The 22,245-nt window shown below is 40.5% G+C and overlaps 3 protein-coding genes across 4 annotated transcripts; 1 reads left to right on the forward strand and 2 right to left on the reverse strand.

The window, feature by feature from the left end:
• Positions 1-700: 700 nt before the first annotated feature.
• ndufb11 (NADH:ubiquinone oxidoreductase subunit B11) lies at positions 701-3,132 on the reverse strand. Its single transcript, XM_087781538.1, has 3 exons — positions 2,913-3,132; positions 1,008-1,138; positions 701-900 (listed from the first exon to the last, which is right to left on the reverse strand). The coding sequence occupies exons 1-3, from the start codon at positions 3,081-3,083 to the stop codon at positions 771-773; spliced, it is 432 nt and encodes a 143-aa protein (XP_087637664.1). The 5' UTR covers positions 3,084-3,132; the 3' UTR covers positions 701-770.
• Positions 3,133-4,009: 877 nt separating this feature from the next.
• On the reverse strand, positions 4,010-13,148 carry tbc1d25 (TBC1 domain family, member 25). The gene is made up of 7 exons (XM_087781944.1): positions 12,903-13,148; positions 11,118-11,227; positions 10,889-11,043; positions 9,938-10,062; positions 9,678-9,866; positions 8,642-8,917; positions 4,010-6,775 (listed from the first exon to the last, which is right to left on the reverse strand). The coding sequence occupies exons 1-7, from the start codon at positions 12,945-12,947 to the stop codon at positions 5,228-5,230; spliced, it is 2,448 nt and encodes an 815-aa protein (XP_087638070.1). The 5' UTR covers positions 12,948-13,148; the 3' UTR covers positions 4,010-5,227.
• Positions 13,149-15,705: 2,557 nt separating this feature from the next.
• Positions 15,706-21,763, forward strand: ccdc22 (CCC complex scaffolding subunit CCDC22). 2 transcript variants are annotated; one of them, XM_087782138.1, is made up of 16 exons: positions 15,706-16,035; positions 16,291-16,468; positions 16,642-16,774; positions 16,842-16,945; positions 17,353-17,437; positions 17,556-17,725; positions 17,823-18,023; positions 18,090-18,263; positions 19,067-19,186; positions 19,237-19,353; positions 19,419-19,520; positions 19,600-19,707; positions 20,200-20,295; positions 21,042-21,101; positions 21,177-21,251; positions 21,349-21,763. In XM_087782138.1, the coding sequence occupies exons 1-16, from the start codon at positions 15,986-15,988 to the stop codon at positions 21,460-21,462; spliced, it is 1,887 nt and encodes a 628-aa protein (XP_087638264.1). In that variant the 5' UTR covers positions 15,706-15,985; the 3' UTR covers positions 21,463-21,763. The 2 variants fall into 2 exon arrangements, with proteins under 2 accessions (XP_087638264.1, XP_087638263.1); XM_087782137.1 differs by having other exon boundaries at positions 17,823-18,263.
• Positions 21,764-22,245: the final 482 nt, after the last annotated feature.

Genomic DNA, 22,245 nt, shown 5'->3' on the forward strand with positions numbered 1-22,245 from the left:
GTTGCAGGAGAGTTTAGAGAGGAAACTTTTTGTCACATTAAAAGTTATTGAAAATCAATGTTTTATAGTTTTTATTGTCGAATCATTATTTTTTTTATTCGTATTTACATTAAATATATTGAACTAATCTTAAAACACAATATTAGTCGTCGGCCTTTATCCTAACACACAGCTGATCGTTATTAAATGTATATTTTTAGCCTAGAAATTACGTTTCTTTGAGTAAAGTTTATTCAGAGTATTTTTACTTGAGTATAAATTGATAGTACTTTCTCTGTTTTTGATCTACAATTTTATAGTCTCAGCTCATGGTATTGTTTTATGCTCATGCATCTTATAGTATTTTATTATTACTCTCTGTATTATTTTTAGTTATGTTTTCAATTGCTTAATATCGAAAATAAAAGTATTTATTAAATAAAAAGGTATGATTTAAACCTTTAACTTTTAACATAATTGTTTGCTTTTTCTCCGACACGATAAGTTGTAAAAAAGAAATAGTTCTAATCCTAAATATAGTTAAAATAGAAACTCAACTCCCATTTTGTTATCATTACACTTTATTTATTTTAAATTGAACATCTCTTTGTCTCCAAGAACAGCATGAGAACATTTCTGTTTTTTTCCTAAATGGCTTGTTGCGTCAGGAACGTCGACAGCTCGACGACCACGAACAGAGAAAAAAAAAACCCACAAAACATTTGTACAAGTACAATATTTATTCTATGAGGGGGCGAAACAATATCTTTCATTTACAGTCAGTGTTCCATCTAATCTTCTTGAACTGAAGGAAGGATGATGGTACTGGGGTCATGATAGTCCGCACTGATGAGGGGGAGACCGTCACGCTCTCTCTGCACGATCACACGCTCCGCCTCCCTCCTGGACCAGCCTTTCATTCTGGAACACAAACAAAATATGTTTATATATACATATATATACATGTACCATCGAGCTGAAAATGTTCTACCGACAGATTTAAAAGTTGCACATGAAGAAGAACCTACTTGTGGTCCGGGAGGTAAGCGATGAAGGTTCCTCCGACGACGAGCGTCAGCGAGATGCCGAAGAAGAACGCCAATCGCATGTTCCACTCGTCCACCGTGGGATCGTCGGAGAAGCCATGGTAGTCGGGATTCTGCAGGGATGAGCGGAGGAAGGGAAGATATTGTTTTTTTTATTTATTTAAAAAATAAGAAATGTAAAAGACTAACAAGAGGTTGTGGTGCAGTGATCTATGAAGCGTCCACTGAACTATACTGAGGAAAAGCTGGACTGTTTTTATGATGTAGAAACTTATTCAATATTGTAAGTAAGTAATTTATATTTGTATAGCACTTTTCCGACCAGGGTCACAAAGCGCTTAAACAATCAAAACAATATTCAATAAAGTATATACTTTAAAGGGCAAGATAACACTGAAGGAAAAGCCTGAACGAATAAAAACGTCCATCTCTGACTCTATTGTATCATCAGTGTGTGTTTGTGTTGTGTGACTCTATTGTATCAATAGTGTGTGATGTGCGACTTTTTTTATCATCAGTGTGTGTTGTTGTGATGTGTGACTCTATTGTATCATCAGTGTGTGTTTGTGTTGTTGTGTTGTGTGACTCTATTGTATCATCAGTGTGTGTTGTTGTGATGTGTGACTCTGTTGTATCATCAGTGTGTGTTGTTGTGATGTGTGACTCTATTGTATCATCAGTGTGTGTGTGTTGTTGTAATGTGTGACTCTATTGTATCATCAGTGTGTGTTTGTGTTGTTGTGATGTGTGACTCTATTGTATCATCAGTGTGTTGTTGTGATGTGTGAATATATTGTATCATCAGTGTGTGAGTGTGTTGTTGTGATGTGTGATTATATTGTATCATCAGTGTGTGTTGTTGTGATGTGTGAGTCTATTGTATCATCAGTGTGTGTTGTTGTGATGTGTGAATCTATTGTATCATCGGTGTGTGAGTGTGTTGTTGTGATGTGTGAATCTATTGTATCAGCAGTGTGTGAGTGTGTTGTTGTGATGTGTGACTATTGTATCATCAGTGTGTGTTGTTGTGATGTGTGAATCTATTGTATCATCGGTGTGTGAGTGTGTTGTTGTGATGTGTGAATCTATTGTATCATCAGTGCGTGAGTGTGTTGTTGTGATGTGTGACTCTATTGTATCATCAGTGTGTGAGTGTGTTGTTGTGATGTGTGACTCTATTGTATCATCAGAGTGTGTTGTTGTGATGTGTGAGTCTATTGTATCATCAGTGTGTGTGTGTGATGTGTGAATCTATTGTATCATCGGTGTGTGAGTGTGTTGTTGTGATGTGTGAATCTATTGTATCATCAGTGCGTGAGTGTGTTGTTGTGATGTGTGACTCTATTGTATCATCAGTGTGTGAGTGTGTTGTTGTGATGTGTGACTCTATTGTATCATCAGAGTGTGTTGTTGTGATGTGTGAGTCTATTGTATCATCAGTGTGTGTGTGTGATGTGTGACTTTTTGGTATCACCAGTGTGTGTTCTAGTGATGTGTGACTCTATTGTATCATCAGAGTGTGTTGTTGTGATGTGTGAGTCTATTGTATCATCAGTGTGTGTGTGTGTGATGTGTGACTTTTTGGTATCACCAGTGTGTGTTCTTGTGATATGTGACTCTATTGTATTATCGTACTTATTTATATTACTTACTTACTATATACTATTTGTTGGAAGACTTTTGACATTATTGATAGTATTTATCCTCATAGAAAGTCCACCAACAAAAATGTGCGATTTAAAAACATTAAAAAAAATAAAAGTATAATAAAATAATGGTCCAAAACTTATTCAATAAGTATTTAGTAACAAATAAAATCCAGAAATAATATTTACAGCAAATAACAAAGTCATTTATTCGCACAACAATATCGTCCGAGCCTCTCACCTTGACGAACGGGCTGACCTCACTGGGTCCGTGAGGCGCATGTCTCGCGTGGATCTCGGGTGAAATGGCGCTGGTGCTGCCCGTGGGTTTGGACTGTGAGACGAACCGGGCCGGAGCATTGCACAGCAAGCGGGGTATAGCGGGCCCGAGACGAGAAAGTCGCGGCAACATCTTTCTTGTTTGGCTGCGATAGCTCTGCCCCGGTACCGGAAGCACAAGAGCCGACACTACGTCGTCATATCCGGAAGTGTATATCAACACATCGCCCCCTTTTGACGGTAGCTGATATTGCACTTTAGTTTTTAGATTAGATTAGATTCACTACTATTTATTATATATATTTATACGAAAAAAATCATTTGAATTTCCTTTTTAAATATAACACTTTCATCAGAATATTCAAAAGGTGAAAAAGACAAAACGTTAATGTTGCTTTTTTTATTTAAATGTTTTTTGCTGTTTATTTATTTTGAAAACATGCATTTAATTATTTAAATAATTCTATTCAATTTGGTTTTTTTTTAAAGGGTTGATTTATTTTTAAATAATTTATCATTTATATTCTGTATATAAAGGTTTAACTTTATTTTTTAACATTCAGGAAAAAAAAATAGAACAATCTTTGTTCATTCAAAGTCTATAGAATTCAATATAAAGATGACGTTATAATGGCGGAAACATTTTTACGTTTTACATCCAAGTGTTAAATGAGATTCAATAATTTAGGAAATGTTCAGTTTTTTTTTAAATTGAATGATTAAAACAAAACTAAAATTCAAACTTTAAATCTAGAAATTATTGAATTAAATTATTAAATCAAACAAATAAACTCTCAATATTCTGATGTCACTGATATACATTTTCCCCTTTGTTACCTATACTGTGTTCATTCATATTTGCTTTGATTAAGGGTTTCTATCTCAATTATCTTTATAATACATGTGAATGCTGTTAATAGTGGTATTAACCAATACATATACATTTTTAAATTAATATATGAACTGATAATTCCATGTACTCTATGATTCGTCTATTTCCGAACAACACTCTTAAAGGTTTGGATGATCAAAGTCCAACAGATCCGACACACTGGTTGAACAAACTTCCTCCTCTTTAATCAACGAGTCGAGGACTTGATTAAAATAAGTTCACAGAAGCGATAGGCCACTTGAGCGACATGAAACCTGTAGAAAGTTTGTGTCACTGGGTGCAAAACAGCAAAACAGAAAAAGCTCATGGTCACATGGGAGAAAAAAAAAAAAAAGACACCTTGATATTTTTGGCTCATGTACAGCACATGCGTGTTTTTTTTGTGTGTGTGCGAGGTTTCAGGTACTTACAGCAGCCTCACCGCGTCACCTCCAGGCTTTTACATGGTTTTAAAAAAAAGAAAAAAAAAGAAAAATCAAAGTAAGGTCACTGGTTTGGGTCGAAACCTCTGGTTGATGCCGTGACCAGAGATGGTAAATGAAAGTAGCAGCAACAAAACATTAGCTTCCATCGCACACGTCTTCATTTTGGATCCTGCAGCGGATCATTACTAGTTACTTATTACTAGTGTATGAACTTCACCTTGAGCGTCCGGTTAATGAAAAGAAATGTAACTGGCAGAGGTGGAAAGTAACTAATTACATTCACTAAAGTATCTGTAATGAAGTACTTTTACCCAATTATGTTTCGAAGTATTGTATTTAAAAATACATCCATTACCGAGTAGAAAAAACGTTTTAAATTGAAATAGTTTTTAGCCTCGAAATTACTTTTCTTTAAGTAAAGTTTCATCAAAGTATTTTTACTTGAGTAAAAAATGTTAGTACTTTCCACCTCTGGTATCATGAAAAGCACAAGCTAATTAAACACGAATTCCCTTTTTCCAACATTAAACACGACCTCGAATGCTTTATACTCTGAAGTCCAATAATCTGTAAATAACTTCTAGAAAACATTTCTGTCTTTCTTAGTTTTGGTCTACAAACGTTAAATGCTGGTGAGTTCATTCAAGGGTTTTTTTGTGTGTTTGACAATTTGTTCACCAAGTTACGACATGTTAACCAGCGACACCCCCGACAACTGATGTTCTTCTCGTGAGCAGCAGGCGGTTCTCGAAACTGCCGAGCAAAAGTGTGCGGTAAGTACAATCATTTAAGGGGTGAAGCGCCGGCGGGCCGAGAGTTCCCCCACATGCTCGCCGGGTCGTTCTTCAAGTACAGAAAAACAGTCATAAATGGTGAGTAAATGTCTTCAAGCATTTCGACGAGGAGTAACATTTGAGTATACGAGGCCTTCCGGAAAAAAATCTCAGGAGTTTTTGGGGATCAGGAAGTGGGCGAGACGGAGGCTGTGGGGGACGGGATGGTGGTGGTGAGGTTGTAGGTGGAGTTGGGCGACGACTGGGGGGACGCCAGGGGGCTGTAGATGGGTCGCGGGGAGACGTTGGACGGCGGCGACCGAGGGACGGCGGAGGTGGACACGGGGGAGTCCGAGCTGACCTCGTCGCCCTCCTCCGAGTCCCACACCTCGCTCTGCAGGTAGTCCGCGAACAGGGCCTTGGCCCGCTGCAGGATCCGGCTCAGGTTGTGGCGCCGGACCAGGCGGTCGAAATGCATGGCCAGCTCGTTGTAGTCCAGGCTGTTCTTGATGATGTGGTCCCGGTGCTCCAGCAGGATGGACAGGCACAGGAACAGCATGAAGGGGTTGCCCTTCCCGAACTCCTGCGGCGGCGGGAGCGAGCACGGCTTGAGGCCGGCGGACCCGGGCGTGTTGGCGGGAGACTTGGGCGACGAGAGGCCGCTGGAGGACCTCAGGGAGGAGCCCCGCCCGAAGGACAGGATGGGGGAGGAGAGGAGGGATCGACTCTGGGTGTGGCAGGGGGACGTGGCGGCGGCGGCGGCGGCGGGCTTCGCGGTCGCCGGCGAGGCGATGCCGTTGAGCACTTGGGCGGAGGACGACATCATTTTCGGGAGTTTTCTCGATAAGGCCCCGCTTTCGTGACCCGAGGGGGGAGAGTCGGGGGGAGAGTCGGGGGGAGAGTCGGGGGAAGACGTCGGCGAGATGGAGGCGCCGCCCTTCCAGATGGGGAGCCCGGTCGGAAACGGGCGCGGGGTCGCCGGCGAGTCCTTGATCAGCGGCGCCCTCTCGCCGGGGTCGTCCTCGCTGTCCACCGTGAGCTGTCGCCCCTGCAAAGATCTGAGGCTCCGCCCCCCTCCCGCCGGCTCCGCCTCCTCCATGTCGAAGCCGTCGCTGTTGCGGGCGGTGTAGTACTTGAACTCTCCGAAGCTAGTCTTCCTCTTGGGAGGCGGCGCTTTCGCCGGTTGAGAAAAGTCGCCCGGCTTTTCCCCGCCCTCCGTTTCCATGGCGACGCCGTTTTGGTTGAAGTCGTGCTCCTCCCTCGACGGCCGGAGCATGTGTCGCCTGCGCTGCTTCTCCTTCTGGTCGTGGCTCGGACAGGCTCGGGCGTCCACGTCCGGCGGCGGCGGCGGCGGCGGCGCCTCCTCCAGCGAGGGGCCCGAGAGCTCCACCTCCGTCTCGGGGGGGTCGGGGGGCAGCGAGCTCCAGGTCACCTCCAGCATCCTCAGGGCGTCGTCGAAGGCGAACTCCCGCTTGAGCTCCAGCAGCAGCCAGCGGTAGCAGAAGAAGAGGTCGTCGGCGCCCCGCGAGACCAGGTAGGCGTAGAACTCGGCGTCCGAGTACTGCAGGAGCAGCTTCAGGTGCTGGAACTTGACGGACATGAGCTGCCCGTCGGGGCGGAAGTTGCCCTCCAGGCGCTTCATGATGCCGCAGAAGCAGATGAAGGCGTGCGCTTCGTTGTCCATGACGGCGAGGATGGGGGAGGCGATGTCGCTCATGCCTTGACAGTAGGAGATCTGGAAACACAGCATGAGGATCAGAGTCGAGGAAAAGCTACACGTGTAGCCGAGGCGTGTTCAAACATAACTGATAATTCACATAACTTCATTACCGTACTTCTCGGACTACAAGGAACACTTTAAATCCTTTTTCAAAAATTGACAGTGCGCCTTATAAGCCTTATTATTTAAAGCTGGTTTAAACTGATCTAGAAACTCAAAAATCTGTCAAAATGTTGGTAAACTTTAAAGCCTCCATAGTATTACACCACGAGGATCTGTACTATTACTCCGCGAGATTCCTTAGTATTACTCTGCGAGGCTCCGTAGAAGTACTCCCCGAGATTCCTTAGTATTACTTTCCGAGGCTCCTTATAGTAATACTCCACGAGATTCCTTTGTATTACTCCGCGAGGCTCCGTAGTATTACTCAACGAGATTTCTTTGCATTACTCCGCGAGGATACGTAATATTACTCCTCGGGCTCAGTAGTATTACGCCACTAGGCTTCTTAGTATTACTCTGCAAGGCTCCGTAGCATTTCTTTGCGAGGCTCTGTAGTATTACTCCGCGAGGCTCTGTAGTATTACTCCACGAGATTTCTTTGCATTACTCCGCGAGGAGCCGTAGTATTACTCCGCGAGGCTCCTAAGTATTACTCCTCGGGCTCAGTAGTATTACGGCACTAGGCTTCTTAGTATTACTCTGCAAGGCTCCGTAGCATTTCTTTGCGAGGCTCTGTAGTATTACTCCACGAGATTTCTTTGCATTACTCCGCGAGGAGCCGTAGTATTACTCCGCGAGGCTCCGTAGTATTACTCCACGAGATTTCTTTGCATTACTCCGCGAGGAGCCGTAGTATTACTCCGCGAGGCTCCTAAGTATTACTCCTCGGGCTCAGTAGTATTACGGCACTAGGCTTCTTAGTATTACTCTGCAAGGCTCCGTAGCATTACTCCGCGATGCTCCCTAGTATTACTCAGCGAGGCATCGTAGTATTACACACGGAGCTCCGTAGCATTTCTTTGCGAGGCTCTGTAGTATTACTCCGCGAGGCTCCGTAGTATTACTCCACGAGATTTCTTTGCATTACTGCGCGAGGAGCCGTAGTATTACTCCGCGAGGCTCCTAAGTATTACTCCTCGGGCTCAGTAGTATTACGCCACTAGGCTTCGTAGTATTATTCTGCGAGGCTCCGTAGCATTACTCCGCGATGCTCCCTAGTATTACTCAGCGAGGCATCGTAGTATTACACACGGAGCTCCGTAGCATTTCTTTGCGAGGCTTTGTAGTATTACTCCGCGAGGCTCTGTAGTATTACTCCACGAGATTTCTTTGCATTACTCCGCGAGGAGTCATAGTATTACTCCGCGAGGCTCCTAAGTATTACTCCTCGGGCTCAGTAGTATTACGCCACTAGGCTTCGTAGTATTACTCTGCGAGGCTCCGTAGCATTACTCCGCGATGCTCCCTAGTATTACTCAGCGAGGCATCATAGTATTACACACGGAGCTCCGTAGCATTTCTTTGCGAGGCTCTGTAGTATTACTCCGCGAGATTTCTTTGCATTACTCCGCGAGGAGCCGTAGTATTACTCCGCGAGGCTCCTTAGCATTACTCCTCGGGCTTGGTAGTATTACGCAACTAAGCTTCGTAGTATTACTCCGCAAGGCTCCGTAGCATTTCTTTGCGAGGCTCTGTAGTATTTCTCTACGTTGCTCTGTAGTATTACTGATTTTTCTGCTCACAACATCCAACCATATATTTTCCTTTCTTCTTCATCAAAAAAAAGCTACTTTCCCTAGTACCTAGTCACTAGCAACTGTAACTAAGTTCCTCGTGAACTGGGTCATAAGTCGTGAGACTCTGGACAAGTGGTCGCACCTGAGGATGTGTGATGGCGAAGGTGGTGAGCAGGTCCGTGAGGGCCGTCAGGTGTGGACTGTCTTCCGATCCTGCGTAGTACGGGTGAGCGCGGTCCGTCCTCAGGACGTCCTTGAGGACGTTGCCGCGGATGAACTCCAGCTCCTCCCTGCTCACCCGCGCCGTCCACTCGCCCTTCAGGTGGTCGTACTCCCTCGTCTTCCTCTTCATGTAGTCCATCCTCTCCTGCCCGCTGAGTCCATCTGGGTAGACGTTGAGCAGGTACCTCCACACCACCTGAGGGGTGTCCAGGGTGGGAAAAGTGATGGAAATATGGCTGTTTATTGACTGACATCACGACACAGGGGCAACGATACAATGTATTGCAAAACTTAAGGGACAATATATTTGGAGTATTTGCGAGTGAGAGGAAAAAGGTAACATACTGATATATATCAGGATATTTTCCTTCACATTACTTAAACATCTTAAGACGTTTTTATTTGTTCAGGCTTTTCCTTGATTTTCTTGAACTCCTGTTGTGTTATCAGTTTTATCTTGACCTTTAAAGTATATACTTTATTGAATATTGTTTTGATTGTTTAAGCGCTTTGTGACCCTGGTCTAGAAAAGCGCTATACAAACAAAAATTACTTACTTACTGTTTTTTTCTTCCAAAAAATTACTTTGAAAATGTATTAATCATAGTTCTTTTGTAGTTTATATTTCAATAAAGAGTGTATAAAATGAAAAAAATAATAATTTACAAATTAAATATGCAGTGTTTGTTCATTTTTGTGTTGCAACTAATTTAATGGCCACTAGAGGGCAGCAGTAAGTACGTCCTCCACAGCTAAAGCAGCAATAAAACGCCCAAGGATGACTGAGGATGAGAGGATACAGCAGACTCCAGCAGATATTAAACAAAATATATATATATTTTTTAAATGATACAGTGCGGTTGAATATCAATAATGTATCATGAAAATAATATTAAAATATTTAAGCTTATCTGTATTTTCTTAAACTACCAGATGGTATCTTTCTCGAAGAGTACCTTGCGTAGCGATGGCTCCACGCCACCGTGATAGATGCGCAGTCGCAGGTCCTCCGGTCGGGTCAACTGGCCCTGTCCATTGAGGTAACTATGGAACTCGGCGTCGCTGAGAGGGGGTTTGAAAGGTTTGATCTCCTCGCCGTACGACCAGCTGAAGGCCTGCTGGACGCGAGACAACGTCCGACCCACCTGGAGACAGTTGAGAACAGACGTGAGCGGAGCTGCTGGAGGACCCGGAGAGGCTGCTGGAGAGGCTGGACCTGTGTGAGTAAGGACTGGGTGAAGGGAAGAGCCGCAGACGCCAGATTCTTGGTTCTCTCAGCCAGCTGTTCGGAACCGATCACGTCTTTGGGGCTGATGATGTCCCACTCCTCCATGACTGGACCTGCAAGTCACATACGTTTCTATATTGAATCACATCAGTGGCATCAGAGAATTTAAATGTAGAATTTAACAATTAGAATGTTGAAATTCTTAAAAAAATTATGTGGTTAAAAAAAAGTCAAGTTTTTTTTTGTTTTTTTTTTAAACAAAAGATTTTGGTATTTTAATGCCAATAAATATTAATTCAATATTATTTATTCTTCTTGTAAATTCGATATGAAAGTGTTGAAACAATTATAGCATCTTTTCATAATACATTTAAAAGGATTCAAAATAAATAATATTAAATATAGATTTGTTTTATTATTATTATTGGAATTAGAATATCAAACTAGGTAGAGAAATAGAATTAGAAAAAGTATTTGAATATTTGAATGCAATTTTATTTTTAATTATCAGCATACAAATCATTGAATTCATGTATTCAATTAAAAATTAACTCTTTAATTAAAGTTATTACGAATTAAATTGTTCAGCCTTAAAAATAAAACAACGTTTCAATAAAAGAGATAAAGTTAATTAAACTATTCAATATTCTGATGAAAAACTTTTACAATGTGTGCATGTTTTGATGCAGCAGAAAGAAATATTGTTTGTGTTGTTTTGTTTTGTTGTTTTAAAACTGCCTTCTTATTCTTAAAAACGATTTTTACTTCATATTTTTGTCTATGAGTACTTTGTACTTATTTCAACTTTGGTTTTTCCTCAAACGTCAAAACTTTTATGATTTAAATATTGAATAAACTAAACATAAATCATGTGTATACTTTAGCTTGTCCTGGTTACATGTTCTGTCCCTCGGCATTAGAAGTCAATGGTGTTCTTACTGTCCTCCGAAGGTTTGAGGTCCATCTTCAGCTGGAGATAAGGTTTGGCAGCACTGACGAAGGCGGCGTCCAAGTCCCAGTCCGACAACAGAGACAGATACATTTCAGCACCGGTTCGATCCCGCGACAGGTAACTGATCCCAAAGTTCCTCTTCCTGGAGGCAGACCAGAACAAATAAGACATTGTTGACACCAGGTAAACTCAGGTTTCTGCAGGAGTCGCTCTCACCCATTCAAGTCGAACGCTCGGATGAGGATGTGTTGGAGGACCTCCAGGGAAGTAATCTGAGGATCCACAGCGAAGGAGCGAAACTCCACAGGAAGCTGCCCATCGCATTTCTGCAAAACATTACGTCACGATCAATATCCAGTTCCTCTTTGCAGAGCTGGCTTGAAGGAGACACGTTTAGCTCCTGCAGGATGTTGCCTTCGCTGCAGCGCTTGTTACCTCAGTGGAGGCGCGAACACGGTGATGCACACACAGACTCTTTGAACTTAAGCTTGATGCCTAATCATGTTTTTATCTCTGGGTCAAGTTGACCCGAAGGCCTGAATACGTATGTGGCTTCTGGGCGAAGGTGAACAACCTCCACCACTGCATGTGTATTTATGGAAGCCAGGGAAGTCGTTCATCTTGACCCAGAGGAAACACAGAAACACGTTTGTTTTTGGGCCACCGGGTCATATTGACCCATATATTTAAAAAAAGAAGGGTAAAATGATCTGTTTTGAGTCATTTTATGAAACCATTTTCATCCAAAACAGTTCTTTCATATTATGCAAGCCACGTGATATTTTAGGTTTAAGCAATTTCACTTAAGAGTGTTTTTTTAGTAACCAAAACAAGCAAAAATTGAATTTAGATTTTATTCTTGCTTGCTTTTATAAATCATAAATCTTTTTTCTAAAGAAATAAAACTTTCAGTCAGAAGAAACAATTTAGAGTACAAATTCAAATACTGCTGAATGTGTGTATAAAGACACAGAATTGCAAGTGGGATTTTAAAAATATTTCTTTTTATATTTACCGTATTCTCCGCACTATAAGGCGCAACGGATTATAAGGCACACTGTCGTTTTTTGAGAAAACTAAAGGCTTTAAAGTGCGCCTTTTAGTGCGGAAAAATACGGTACAAAGACATGGAAATGCATTATGTCAAAGTAAGTAAGTAAGTAATTTATATTTATAGAGCGCTTTTCCAGACCAGGGTCACAAAGCGCTTAGACAATTAAAAACAATACTCAATAAAAAGATATACTTAAAAGATCAAGATAACACTGAGAACAACACAGGAGTTCAAGAAAAGTCTGCACAAATAAAAATAAAAAAGGTGAAACAATTTTCATCTGATCTTTTTAATGCATTTTCAAGAACCAGTTTTACAGAATAATTCAATTTATTCTGTCAAAGTGCAAACCTTCCTACCATCTGTAAAAAAAAAAAGCTTCTATGTTCCAAACGCCATAATAAAGAAGTTAGGAGCGTGAAAACAATCCATCCTACTCTGTGTCCTCTCCTTATTATGGTCTACACGAGATGAAGGATCTATTTCGAGCAGCTCTGCAGGAGTCTGTGTTGACACAGCTCCATATGGAACAAACATGAAGACAGATGTAGTAGTTTCTTCTGTGTTTGATGTTGAAAAAAGATGATCAAAAGATTGACAACATTGTCAAACAACCTGACAATCAAAGGAACAAAAGATTCTAAATTAAATTAAATGCTCGTGTTGTGACATGTTTGTCGCGGGGATCGAGGGAAGCGGTGATGACGTCACCGGGCAGACGTCATGTGAAGTTGATGCTGATGAAGGTGTTTCCGTGGACAATAGTCGTCGGTGGAACAACAACAACAACAACAACAACGACACACAGCAGCAGCCATGGATCAGAACAGACGCCAGAGGCGGTTTTAAAAGTCTGTCACGACTGTTTGCTCGACATTTAACCACAGCTAGCAAAACACAGACAGACGAGCAGCAGCTGTTTATCATCGAAAAAACATGACTTTTACCTTCACTTTGACTCGGACCACCGCTCGCTCCTCCTCCCCGGCCATCGTCGACGCTCCGTCTCAACCCGCCGAGGATGTTGGTTCTACAGGGACATGGCGATCGGCGACATTATCCGAACAACATCAGGCCAGTTGCTCCGGTGTTTGCTCGTCCTCTTCTTCTGCGTGGACGCTCCGGCAGGCTCGCCTATGAAACAGCGCCCTCCACCGGTTTGACACGTGTACTACTCGGCGTGACGTATAACACTCGTGAGCATTTTTTTTTTCATTCAAAGAAATATTTTCTATATTTAGTTTTACATATACACTATAAATCTTGTGTGATATGTTTATGTAATGCATAATAAGGACTTTTTTTTGTTAGTAATTAATTTAATAATAAGGAAGGAGTTGTTTCTACTATTTCTCTCTTTAGAGTGCTTTTAAATAACTAAACAAAAACATGGAATAACAATACGAAACAAACTAAACAGCATTAAATTCAAGAAATGTAGTAGTCCAATAACTCAATTCTACCCGATCATTAATATTGTTCAAGTAAAAGTTATTTAATTACATTTAATGTTTGATTGTAAATGCCCACCTTATAATATGTCACTTATTTTTAATAATACATTTTAATTAATTGTATACTGTTTTATACTATTTTATCGCCACTCTTTCTTTTAAAGGAAATCACACAAACCTAATATCTTATTTTACTGATATAATATAATTGAAATGTCAGATGATTTAGAAGAAGAACAATCAATTTTAAATCGAGTTTAAGTTTATAGAGTAGAGAGCGACTGTGGTATTTTATTTTTATATAATTATTTTTATTTTTTAAACTGTCATAAACGCAAAAAGAAATCAAAAAAAACCTGTGTTGTGATATTGATAATCAATATAATTCGTTATAAGTATTATTATAACCCTAAAATAGTACAATAAATAAAATAATAAAATCGCAATGAACCAAAATTCCCAGAATAAAAATAGTATCTTATTAAGGAAAAAAAACAAACTCATGGGATATCCTTCTATGGGGAATTGTGGGAGTTGTAGTTTTATTTAGCGAGTTATGGCTATTATAAAAACGATTCAATGACTACATTAACCACAATGACGTATGTCACTCGTGAGCATTTTTTTTTCATTAAAATAAATATTTTCTATATTTAGTTTTACATATACACTATAAATCTTGTGTGATATGTTTATCTTATGTAATGCATAATAAGGAAATAACGTCATTTTATTTTAATATTTATTAATATAAAAATAAGGAAGTTTTTTCTACTTTTTCTCTCTTTAGAGTGCTTTTAAATAACTAAACAAAAACATCGAATAACAATACGAAACAAACTAAACAGCATTTAATCCAAGAAATCTGAATTCTACCCGTTAATTAATATTGTTCAAGTAAAGTTATTTAATTCCAATTTAATTTCATTAATTTAATTTTTAATTTGTAAATTCCCACCTATTAATACGTCGCTTATTTTTAGTAATCTTATTTATTTTATTTTTATATAATTAATTTTATACTGTCATTACCACTCTTTCTTTTAAAGGCAATCACACAAACCTAATATCTTATTGTACTGACATAGTATAATTGAAATGTCAAAGATGATTTGGAAGAAGAAAGGAAAATTAAAATTCAAGTTTAAGAGTACAGAGCGACTGTGGTATTTTATTTTTATATAACTATTTTTATTTTTTAAACTGTCATAAACGCAAAAGAACCCTCCAAAAAAACCTGTGTACCCTAAAATAGTAAAATAAATCAAAAATAAAATCGCAATAAACCAAAATTCCCAGAATAAAAATAGTATCTTAATAAGGAAAAAAACAAACTTATAGATGAAACTATATTACTTAAATAAAAGTTAGATAAATTATGTCAAGATTTTCTGACTGTACTTGTTGGTCCTGAGAAGCCCTGTCGATCTATTTCCGGTCATGGGATATCCTTCTATGGGGAATTGTGGGAGTTGTAGTTTTATTTAGCGAGTTATGGCTATTATAAAAACGATTCAATGACTACATTAACCACAATGACGTATGTCACTCGTGAGCATTTTTTTTTCATTAAAATAAATATTTTCTATATTTAGTTTTACATATACACTATAAATCGTGTGTGATATGTTTATCTTATGTAATGCATAATAAGGAAATAACGTCATTTTATTTTAATATTTATTAATATAAAAATAAGGAAGTTTTTTCTACTTTTTCTCTCTTTAGAGTGCTTTTAAATAACTAAACAAAAACATCGAATAACAATACGAAACAAACTAAACAGCATTTAATCCAAGAAATCTGAATTCTACCCGTTAATTAATATTGTTCAAGTAAAGTTATTTAATTCCAATTTAATTTAATTAATTTAATTTTTAATTTGTAAATTCCCACCTATTAATACGTCGCTTATTTTTAGTAATCTTATTTATTTTTTAAACTGTCATAAACGCAAAAGAACCCTCCAAAAAAACCTGTTTACCCTAAAATAGTAAAATAAATCAAAAATAAAATCGCAATAAACCAAAATTCCCAGAATAAAAATAGTATCTTAATAAGGAAAAAAACAAACTTATAGATGAAACTATATTACTAAAATAAAAGTTAGACAAATTATGTCAAGATTTTCTGACTGTACTTGTTGGTCCTGAGAAGCCCTGTCGATCTATTTCCGGTCATGGGATAGCCTTCTACGTGGAATTGTGGGAGTTGTAGTTTTATTTAGCGAGTTATGGCTAATATAAAAACCATCCAATGACTACATTAACCACAATCCCTTGCGCAGGTGCTTTTTCCTCATTACTTCATTTTTGCACTGAACAAGTCTGCCAGTTGTCTTACTTCTTCCCGTGGTCGTCAATAAACCGCGTATGTTTCTCCGTGAGGCGAATAAACGGACATTTCTCTCGCCGCAGTGGAAACAAAGTGCGTCTCGTCAGGAGCAGCGAGGAGCAGCAGCGTCTCTGAAGGCTCCAGGCTGACAGAAGATGGAAGCTGGTTCTTCAGCCCTGGCTCGGACTCTTCTTCTACACTTTATTCCTCGAGTATAATAGACGATTTAAACAACTCCAGCAATGGAAGAAGTTGACAAAATCTTAATTCACGCCCTCAGACAGGTCGGAACGTAAGTATTTTTTCCTGATTTGTTTGTCTTTTTCCTTCCTGGGACACTTGAAGAATCTTATACTGTAGCATAGATGCTAGCTGGTCTGTCACATGACCTGACTATTAGTCCCACCGCCCACTTCCAATGTGATCTTTTTCTTCATCATTCCTGCCATTTATTCAGTTTTTAACTCACATAGACATGTTTAAAAAAGATGTTCAAGAGTGTAATATGTGCATTGACAGCTATGTTCCTGTGTCTGTTCTCCTACAGGGACGTCAGCGACGATGTCTCCAGCGTCAAAGAGTTCACCAGCGAGTTGATCGTGGAGGCGGTGGTCCGATGCGTCCGAGTGATCGACCCCGGGCTGGGCGGCGCTCTGCCGACGCTTCTGCCGCCCGGCATGTCCGCCCGCTTCCGGGTGGGCATGAGCCTGGCGCAGGCCTGTCAGGTAACCACCGTCATCGTCCTTCAAACGATCAACAAGATCGTCCTTAAAATTCCCAGATTGTGGAAAAAATGTAGAGAATTCCGAGCCACTTTTCTGACAGCAAACATGTCTGAGTCATTGTCTGAGAATTTGGGTCACACAACCGAGCGTTCTTCTTCTACGTCGTCGTCCAGGACGTCGGTTATCGGGGTGAGATCGGCTATCAGACGTTCCTGTACAGCAACGAACCAGAGATCCGCTCCCTCCTCATGTTCCTGGTGGAGAAGCTGCCAAGAGAAAGTGCCGAAGACTCCGACCAGCCCACCGGTACGTAAATCCTATCACGGCAAAATCTTTTCTTCGCTGTAAATGCTTAAAAGTCTTATTTTTGTAGGTAAATCTGTTCTTCAGCGATCAATAGCGGCGGCTATCAAGTCCCAGCTGACTGTCCCCTGGCTGCCTCCGAACTGCAGACTGCCCTTGCTTGCTGGAACAAATGTAAACAAATCAAACTCTTTTCATAAAAGCCATTAAAACATATATTTTTTATAGAAATAATATTAGTTGATATTTATTTAGAAACCCTGCTGTCTTTAGTATCACTTAAGGAAACTGGTTTGTGTAAGAATGAGAATATTTAGGTGTTACAGCTGACCTGAGGCGACCCTAGTGCCCCTGGTGGCCCTTTGACTCTATTTATGTGGCCCCGATGAGGTCAAAAATCGAATTGGAACTATCAATAATTAATAAATTACATACTGTATTATCTGTGAATGAAAATGGTGTTTGGTTGGGTTAAGATGTTGGACATTATTCATTGTTCAGTTAATAATTGAACCGTCATCCACTCATTATTGGATAAATCATTGATCACTGACTCAGATTAATAATAAATCTACCAACAGGTTTTTGGCGCCGTGAGCAGCTTCCACACCGAGCCGCTCAGTTTACCTCACTGCAACATAGATCCTGGGAAGAGAGTGTCGAAAGGTACATATTTCAACTTGATGAGAATGAATCTACATAAATTTCAACTGTTTGACAAGTTTGTTGAACAGGTTGTTTTCTTAAACTCAAGTTTAAACCCTTTAAATGTGTGTTTGCTCAGAGCAAATCGACTACCAGCGGAACGTCCTCCCCCCTGTGACGGATCAGTCCTCCCATCCTCGCACTACGGCGGCTTCCCTCCTGGAGGTGCACACGGCCGAGCTGAGTGCCGCCCACGAGTGGGACAACGAGTGGAACACTCAGGGGCTTCTCTCTCGACTCACCCCGCAGGTAGGGGTCAATACAATTACATTTTTTGTTTAGTATTTCCTACTCTTTGTCAGCCAAATCAATAGTTTAACATCTGTGTGTAACCATGTGTTAACAGGACTACAGGGCCAGGAAGCGGGCTCGACTGCGCAAACGCATCCAGGAACAGTTGCGTTCAGCAGCTTCATCGGACGGTTCCTCTGGCGGGCTTCGCTCCAACACCGACCTCAACGAGCTCCTGCAGACCTTCACGAGCTCCGATCACATCCTGGCCAAAGGCTCCCACTTCACCCACACGCAGAAGTTCACCTTCGCCCAGGTTGACTCAGACACGCCATCGTGTGCAGCTCCGTGGTCTCTCTTGCTTATCGCTTGTGTTCCGCAGGAGCCGGCGGCGGCGGCGGCCCCCCTGATCCCCACCGGACGCCAGTCGGAGACGGATATCCAGCTCCGCCAGCAGGAGGAGCTGTCGCTTCTGCAGCAGCAGTTCCAGAAGCTCTGCACTGACTTGGATCAGCTGACTGCAGATATGAAGCACATGAACGTCACTCATTCACAGGTCACACACACCAGACACTCTCTTTGTGTGTTGCTGTTAGTGCTGAAGTATGAGTTGTTTGCTATAATTCTCGTTACCCTGTGTCAAACCCAAGGCTTGGGGTCCAAAACTGGCCTGCTAAGTCATTTTAAGTGGCTTGTTAAAGCTTTAAAAACCAAATGTAATGTAGACAAAAGTTAGTTCCTACAGTTTGTAAGGATGTTATAAGTAACCACAATGATGCTTCACACTTAGTGCTGTGTGTTGGCAAAAATCTGATGATACGATACATATGACAAGGATAAAGATACGTAAACTGTAGTAACAAGGATACATGTGTAGTATTGTCGAGTACTTGACTCTGGTGTTGCAGAATTTACACATGACTCTTGACAAAGTCGTAACTGCTTTCATTTGTTTTTTAAAACCAAAATTTGTCCAAACATCAGCTTTAAAAGCTGCTTGAGTCCACTGTATCCTCTCGTCCTCAGTCATCGCCGGGATCTCGCAGGAATTTATTGTTCCTTTAACTGGGACAGAAGTTTAATTGAAACACACAAACTTTTTTTTTTGTAAATGAAAACATTCATTTGTACATGATTTATTGAAATATAAATCACATAAAAATATGATTTGATGAGTGAAAAACTTTTTTTTTAATCTATATAATGCTGTTGAATATTGATACTGTTGAATATTAAAAAAAAAAAATCTTGCGATATGTTGTGAGCATTGATTTTATTTTTCCATGCTAATGTTGGTCATAGACCCGATAAATATGATGTATTTTTCGGACCCTGATGTGTGGCTTTGTTTGCTCGCAGGTGTTGGATGAGTTGTCACAGACCGAGCTGACGAATAACAATCAGGAAGAGAAGGTCCAGGTGAAGAAGAAAACCATCGACCTTCTCCCAGGCGCGGATGACAACATAGCGAAGCTTCAGGTAAGACCGAAGCTCTTCGTGTGATCCGAGGTTCAATATGTTCCTCTCAGGCGGTGGTGGAGGCCAGCAGCGATCGGGTGGTCCACCTGGCCGCTCAGTGGGAGAAGCACAGAGCTCCACTCATCGACGAGCACCGCAGGCTCAAGCAGATCTGCAGCCACCAGGATGTAAGCGGAAGCTTTTAAGACCCTCGTCTTCATCAAGTCATTAACCCCGATCTGTCGTCCTGCAGCTGGCGTCTTCTAGAAAACTGTCCGAGATCAAATCCATGCACGAAAAGATCCGAGTGTCCACGGAGGAGGCCAAGAAGAAAGAGGAAGTGCACAAACAGCTGGTACCAACTTTTCCCACTCAAACTATTGACCACCGTTTCGGGGCCAGTTTGATCGACGGATATGTTCTCTTTGACGAAGGTGTCCGAGCTGGAGAGTCTTCCTCAGGACGCCGCCCGGTCTGCGTACACGGAGAGGATCCTGGAGATTGTGAGCAACATCAAGAAGCAGAAGGAGGAAATTATCAAGGTCATTACTTCTTATTTGCCACACGTTTTATTGCTGATTTAATATAAATAATAATGATAAGGAGTTGCATTATTAGCTACATCGTAGCACTGGGAGGTCATTTGCTTAACTTTATAAGTCGATGACTTGAAATAACTGTTGAAAAATGAGTTATGACTTTATTTTAATTACTTTATATTCACAGTATTGATATTTAAAACTTGAATCGAGGACATACAAAGTAATTTGGAGCATTTGTCTCTAAAACCCAGTCCAGGAACCGGTACCGATCCGTGAGGCGTTTGTTACTGGGCCGCACATAAAGAAAGAAATATTTATATAGTTTCTGTTGTATTGATTATTACTTGCTTTAAGGTGTCTTGTTTTGATAATAGATGGTATTTTCTCTGAAGTAACATTAGTGACTCGTCAAGACTCACAAGCTACAAGAAGGTCCGTCTGTGTTCTCGTGGATATTGACATGTTTTGGCTTCAAATTTTTTTTTCCTCCAGGTTTTGTCGGACACCAAGGAGCTGCAGAAGGAGATCAACGGTCTGACTGGGAAACTGGATCGAACCTTCGCTGTGACCGATGAGCTCATCTTCAAGGTGCAGCAGACGGATGTTTATATTTTCTCTGACGGTGTTCGACCTCTTTGAAAGTTGATTCAATTTTGAACTCACTACTTTTCATGCGCCTTGCTGGCATTTTCAATTTAATTTAATAATAAAGTGCAAAACTGAGGAATACAGCAATTAAAAATAAACCAACTTAAAATTAAGTTTGTTATAAAAAGCATTTAAAAAGTAGATTTTGGTTTTCCACGCTGGGAGTAGGAGCAGCCTACGAGTATCTCTCTTACAGACTCATAAACCAGTGTAAAATAGGAAAATGACTTTATGTTCATTAGTAAACGTCATTTTAAATTAAAATTGAATTAATAAAATGGAGTAATTTGTCTGAAATATTTAAAGTATGTTCATTTATGCTCAAAATCTGCAGGTTATTTTTTATTATTAATAATATTAGATTTAATGGTTTTCTGTCAGTAATACTATCATCTTTCTATTTTGTTTATTATTTAAATTAAAACAATTATATATATATTATATTATTATTAATATTAGTTTCCTTTTGTCAATTAAAAACTTGACTAAGTCTGAATTTCCGATGTACAAAAACTATACAAAAACCTCATTGATTTCCTTTTACTTTCTATTTTTGTTGTTGTTTTCATGTCTTTTGTCATCATTCTGTTAAAAAATCAATACAATTGTTACATATAAATATAAATTAAATTCACATAAACATTATTTATTGGACCAACATGTTTGTTTTTTTTTATTTCCTCCAGGATGCGAAGAAAGACGAGTCCGTGCGTAAATCTTACAAGTACCTGGCCGCCCTGCACGAGGTGAGAGCTCAAAAAACACCGAAATCGTCGACATCCTGCATTTAATAACGAAACGACTTCGCTGTGTTTTTTCAGAACTGCAATCAGTTGATCCAAACCATCGAAGACACCGGAACGATCCTCCGAGAGATCCGAGATCTGGAGGAGCAGGTCTGTGGACTCTTTGAATATCAACACTTTGATTTAACTTTATTAATAGCTCGTGTCCTAAATCACTCAAAATTACTTCTCTCCTGCGCGTCTACAGATCGAGACGGAGACGGGAAACAAGACGGTGGCTAATCTCGAAAAGATCCTGGAGGACTACAAGGCCATCCGGCAAGAGAACTCCTCCCTCGCTGCTAAAGTCCGAGACGGGTGATGGAGTTCATCCGACACACACTTGACCACAGATGGGTTTTTTTTTATCCACCGACGTGTGACGGTCTAGAATCTTTTTGTGGGACGACTGGTTGACAGAGATACTGTGACACATGCTCTTCCTGTTCGTAATCAGATATTTTAATAACGCAGACGACAAAACAAAACAAAAACGAGTTTAAAAAGTATCATTCCTGTATTTTCTGTCTTTTATTTGAACCGCGGGGAGGAATGTAGTTTGATGCTGTTGCCTGAGAGTGACGCAGGTACTCGCTTCAATAAAGATGCCTTACCAACCTGAACACTTTTTTTTTTCGTCCCTCCACCCTGCCTGCACTCTCTTCTTCACCCCCCTTACTCACCGTTTAGTAAGTAAGTGATATTTGTAGAGCACTTTTCCAGACCAGGGTCACAAGGCGCTTAAACAATCAAAACAAAACTCAATAAAATGTATACTTAAAAGGTCAAAATAACACCGAGAACAACACAGGAGTTCCAGAAAGTCAAGGAAAAGCCTGCACGAATAAAAGTGTCTTGAGATGTTTCTTAAAGGAGTCAGTAGATCTCCTCTGGTCCGGAAGCATGTTCAGGAACCATCAGCAGATTCTGATCCACAGACCTCAGAGCCCGAGCTGGGGTGTAAGGATGGATCAGAATCTACTGATGGAAGGTCTGACCATGAATAGATCTGAAAGTAAGAAGCAGAATTTTAAAGTCGATCCTGAAAGAAAATGGAAGCCAGTGAAGAGTTTTAAGGATCGGGGGAAATGTGAGTTCTTCTACT

Source organism: Callionymus lyra, chromosome 19 (assembly GCF_982586985.1).
Source record: "Callionymus lyra chromosome 19, fCalLyr1.hap1.1, whole genome shotgun sequence".
Classification (NCBI taxonomy): domain Eukaryota; kingdom Metazoa; phylum Chordata; class Actinopteri; order Syngnathiformes; family Callionymidae; genus Callionymus; species Callionymus lyra.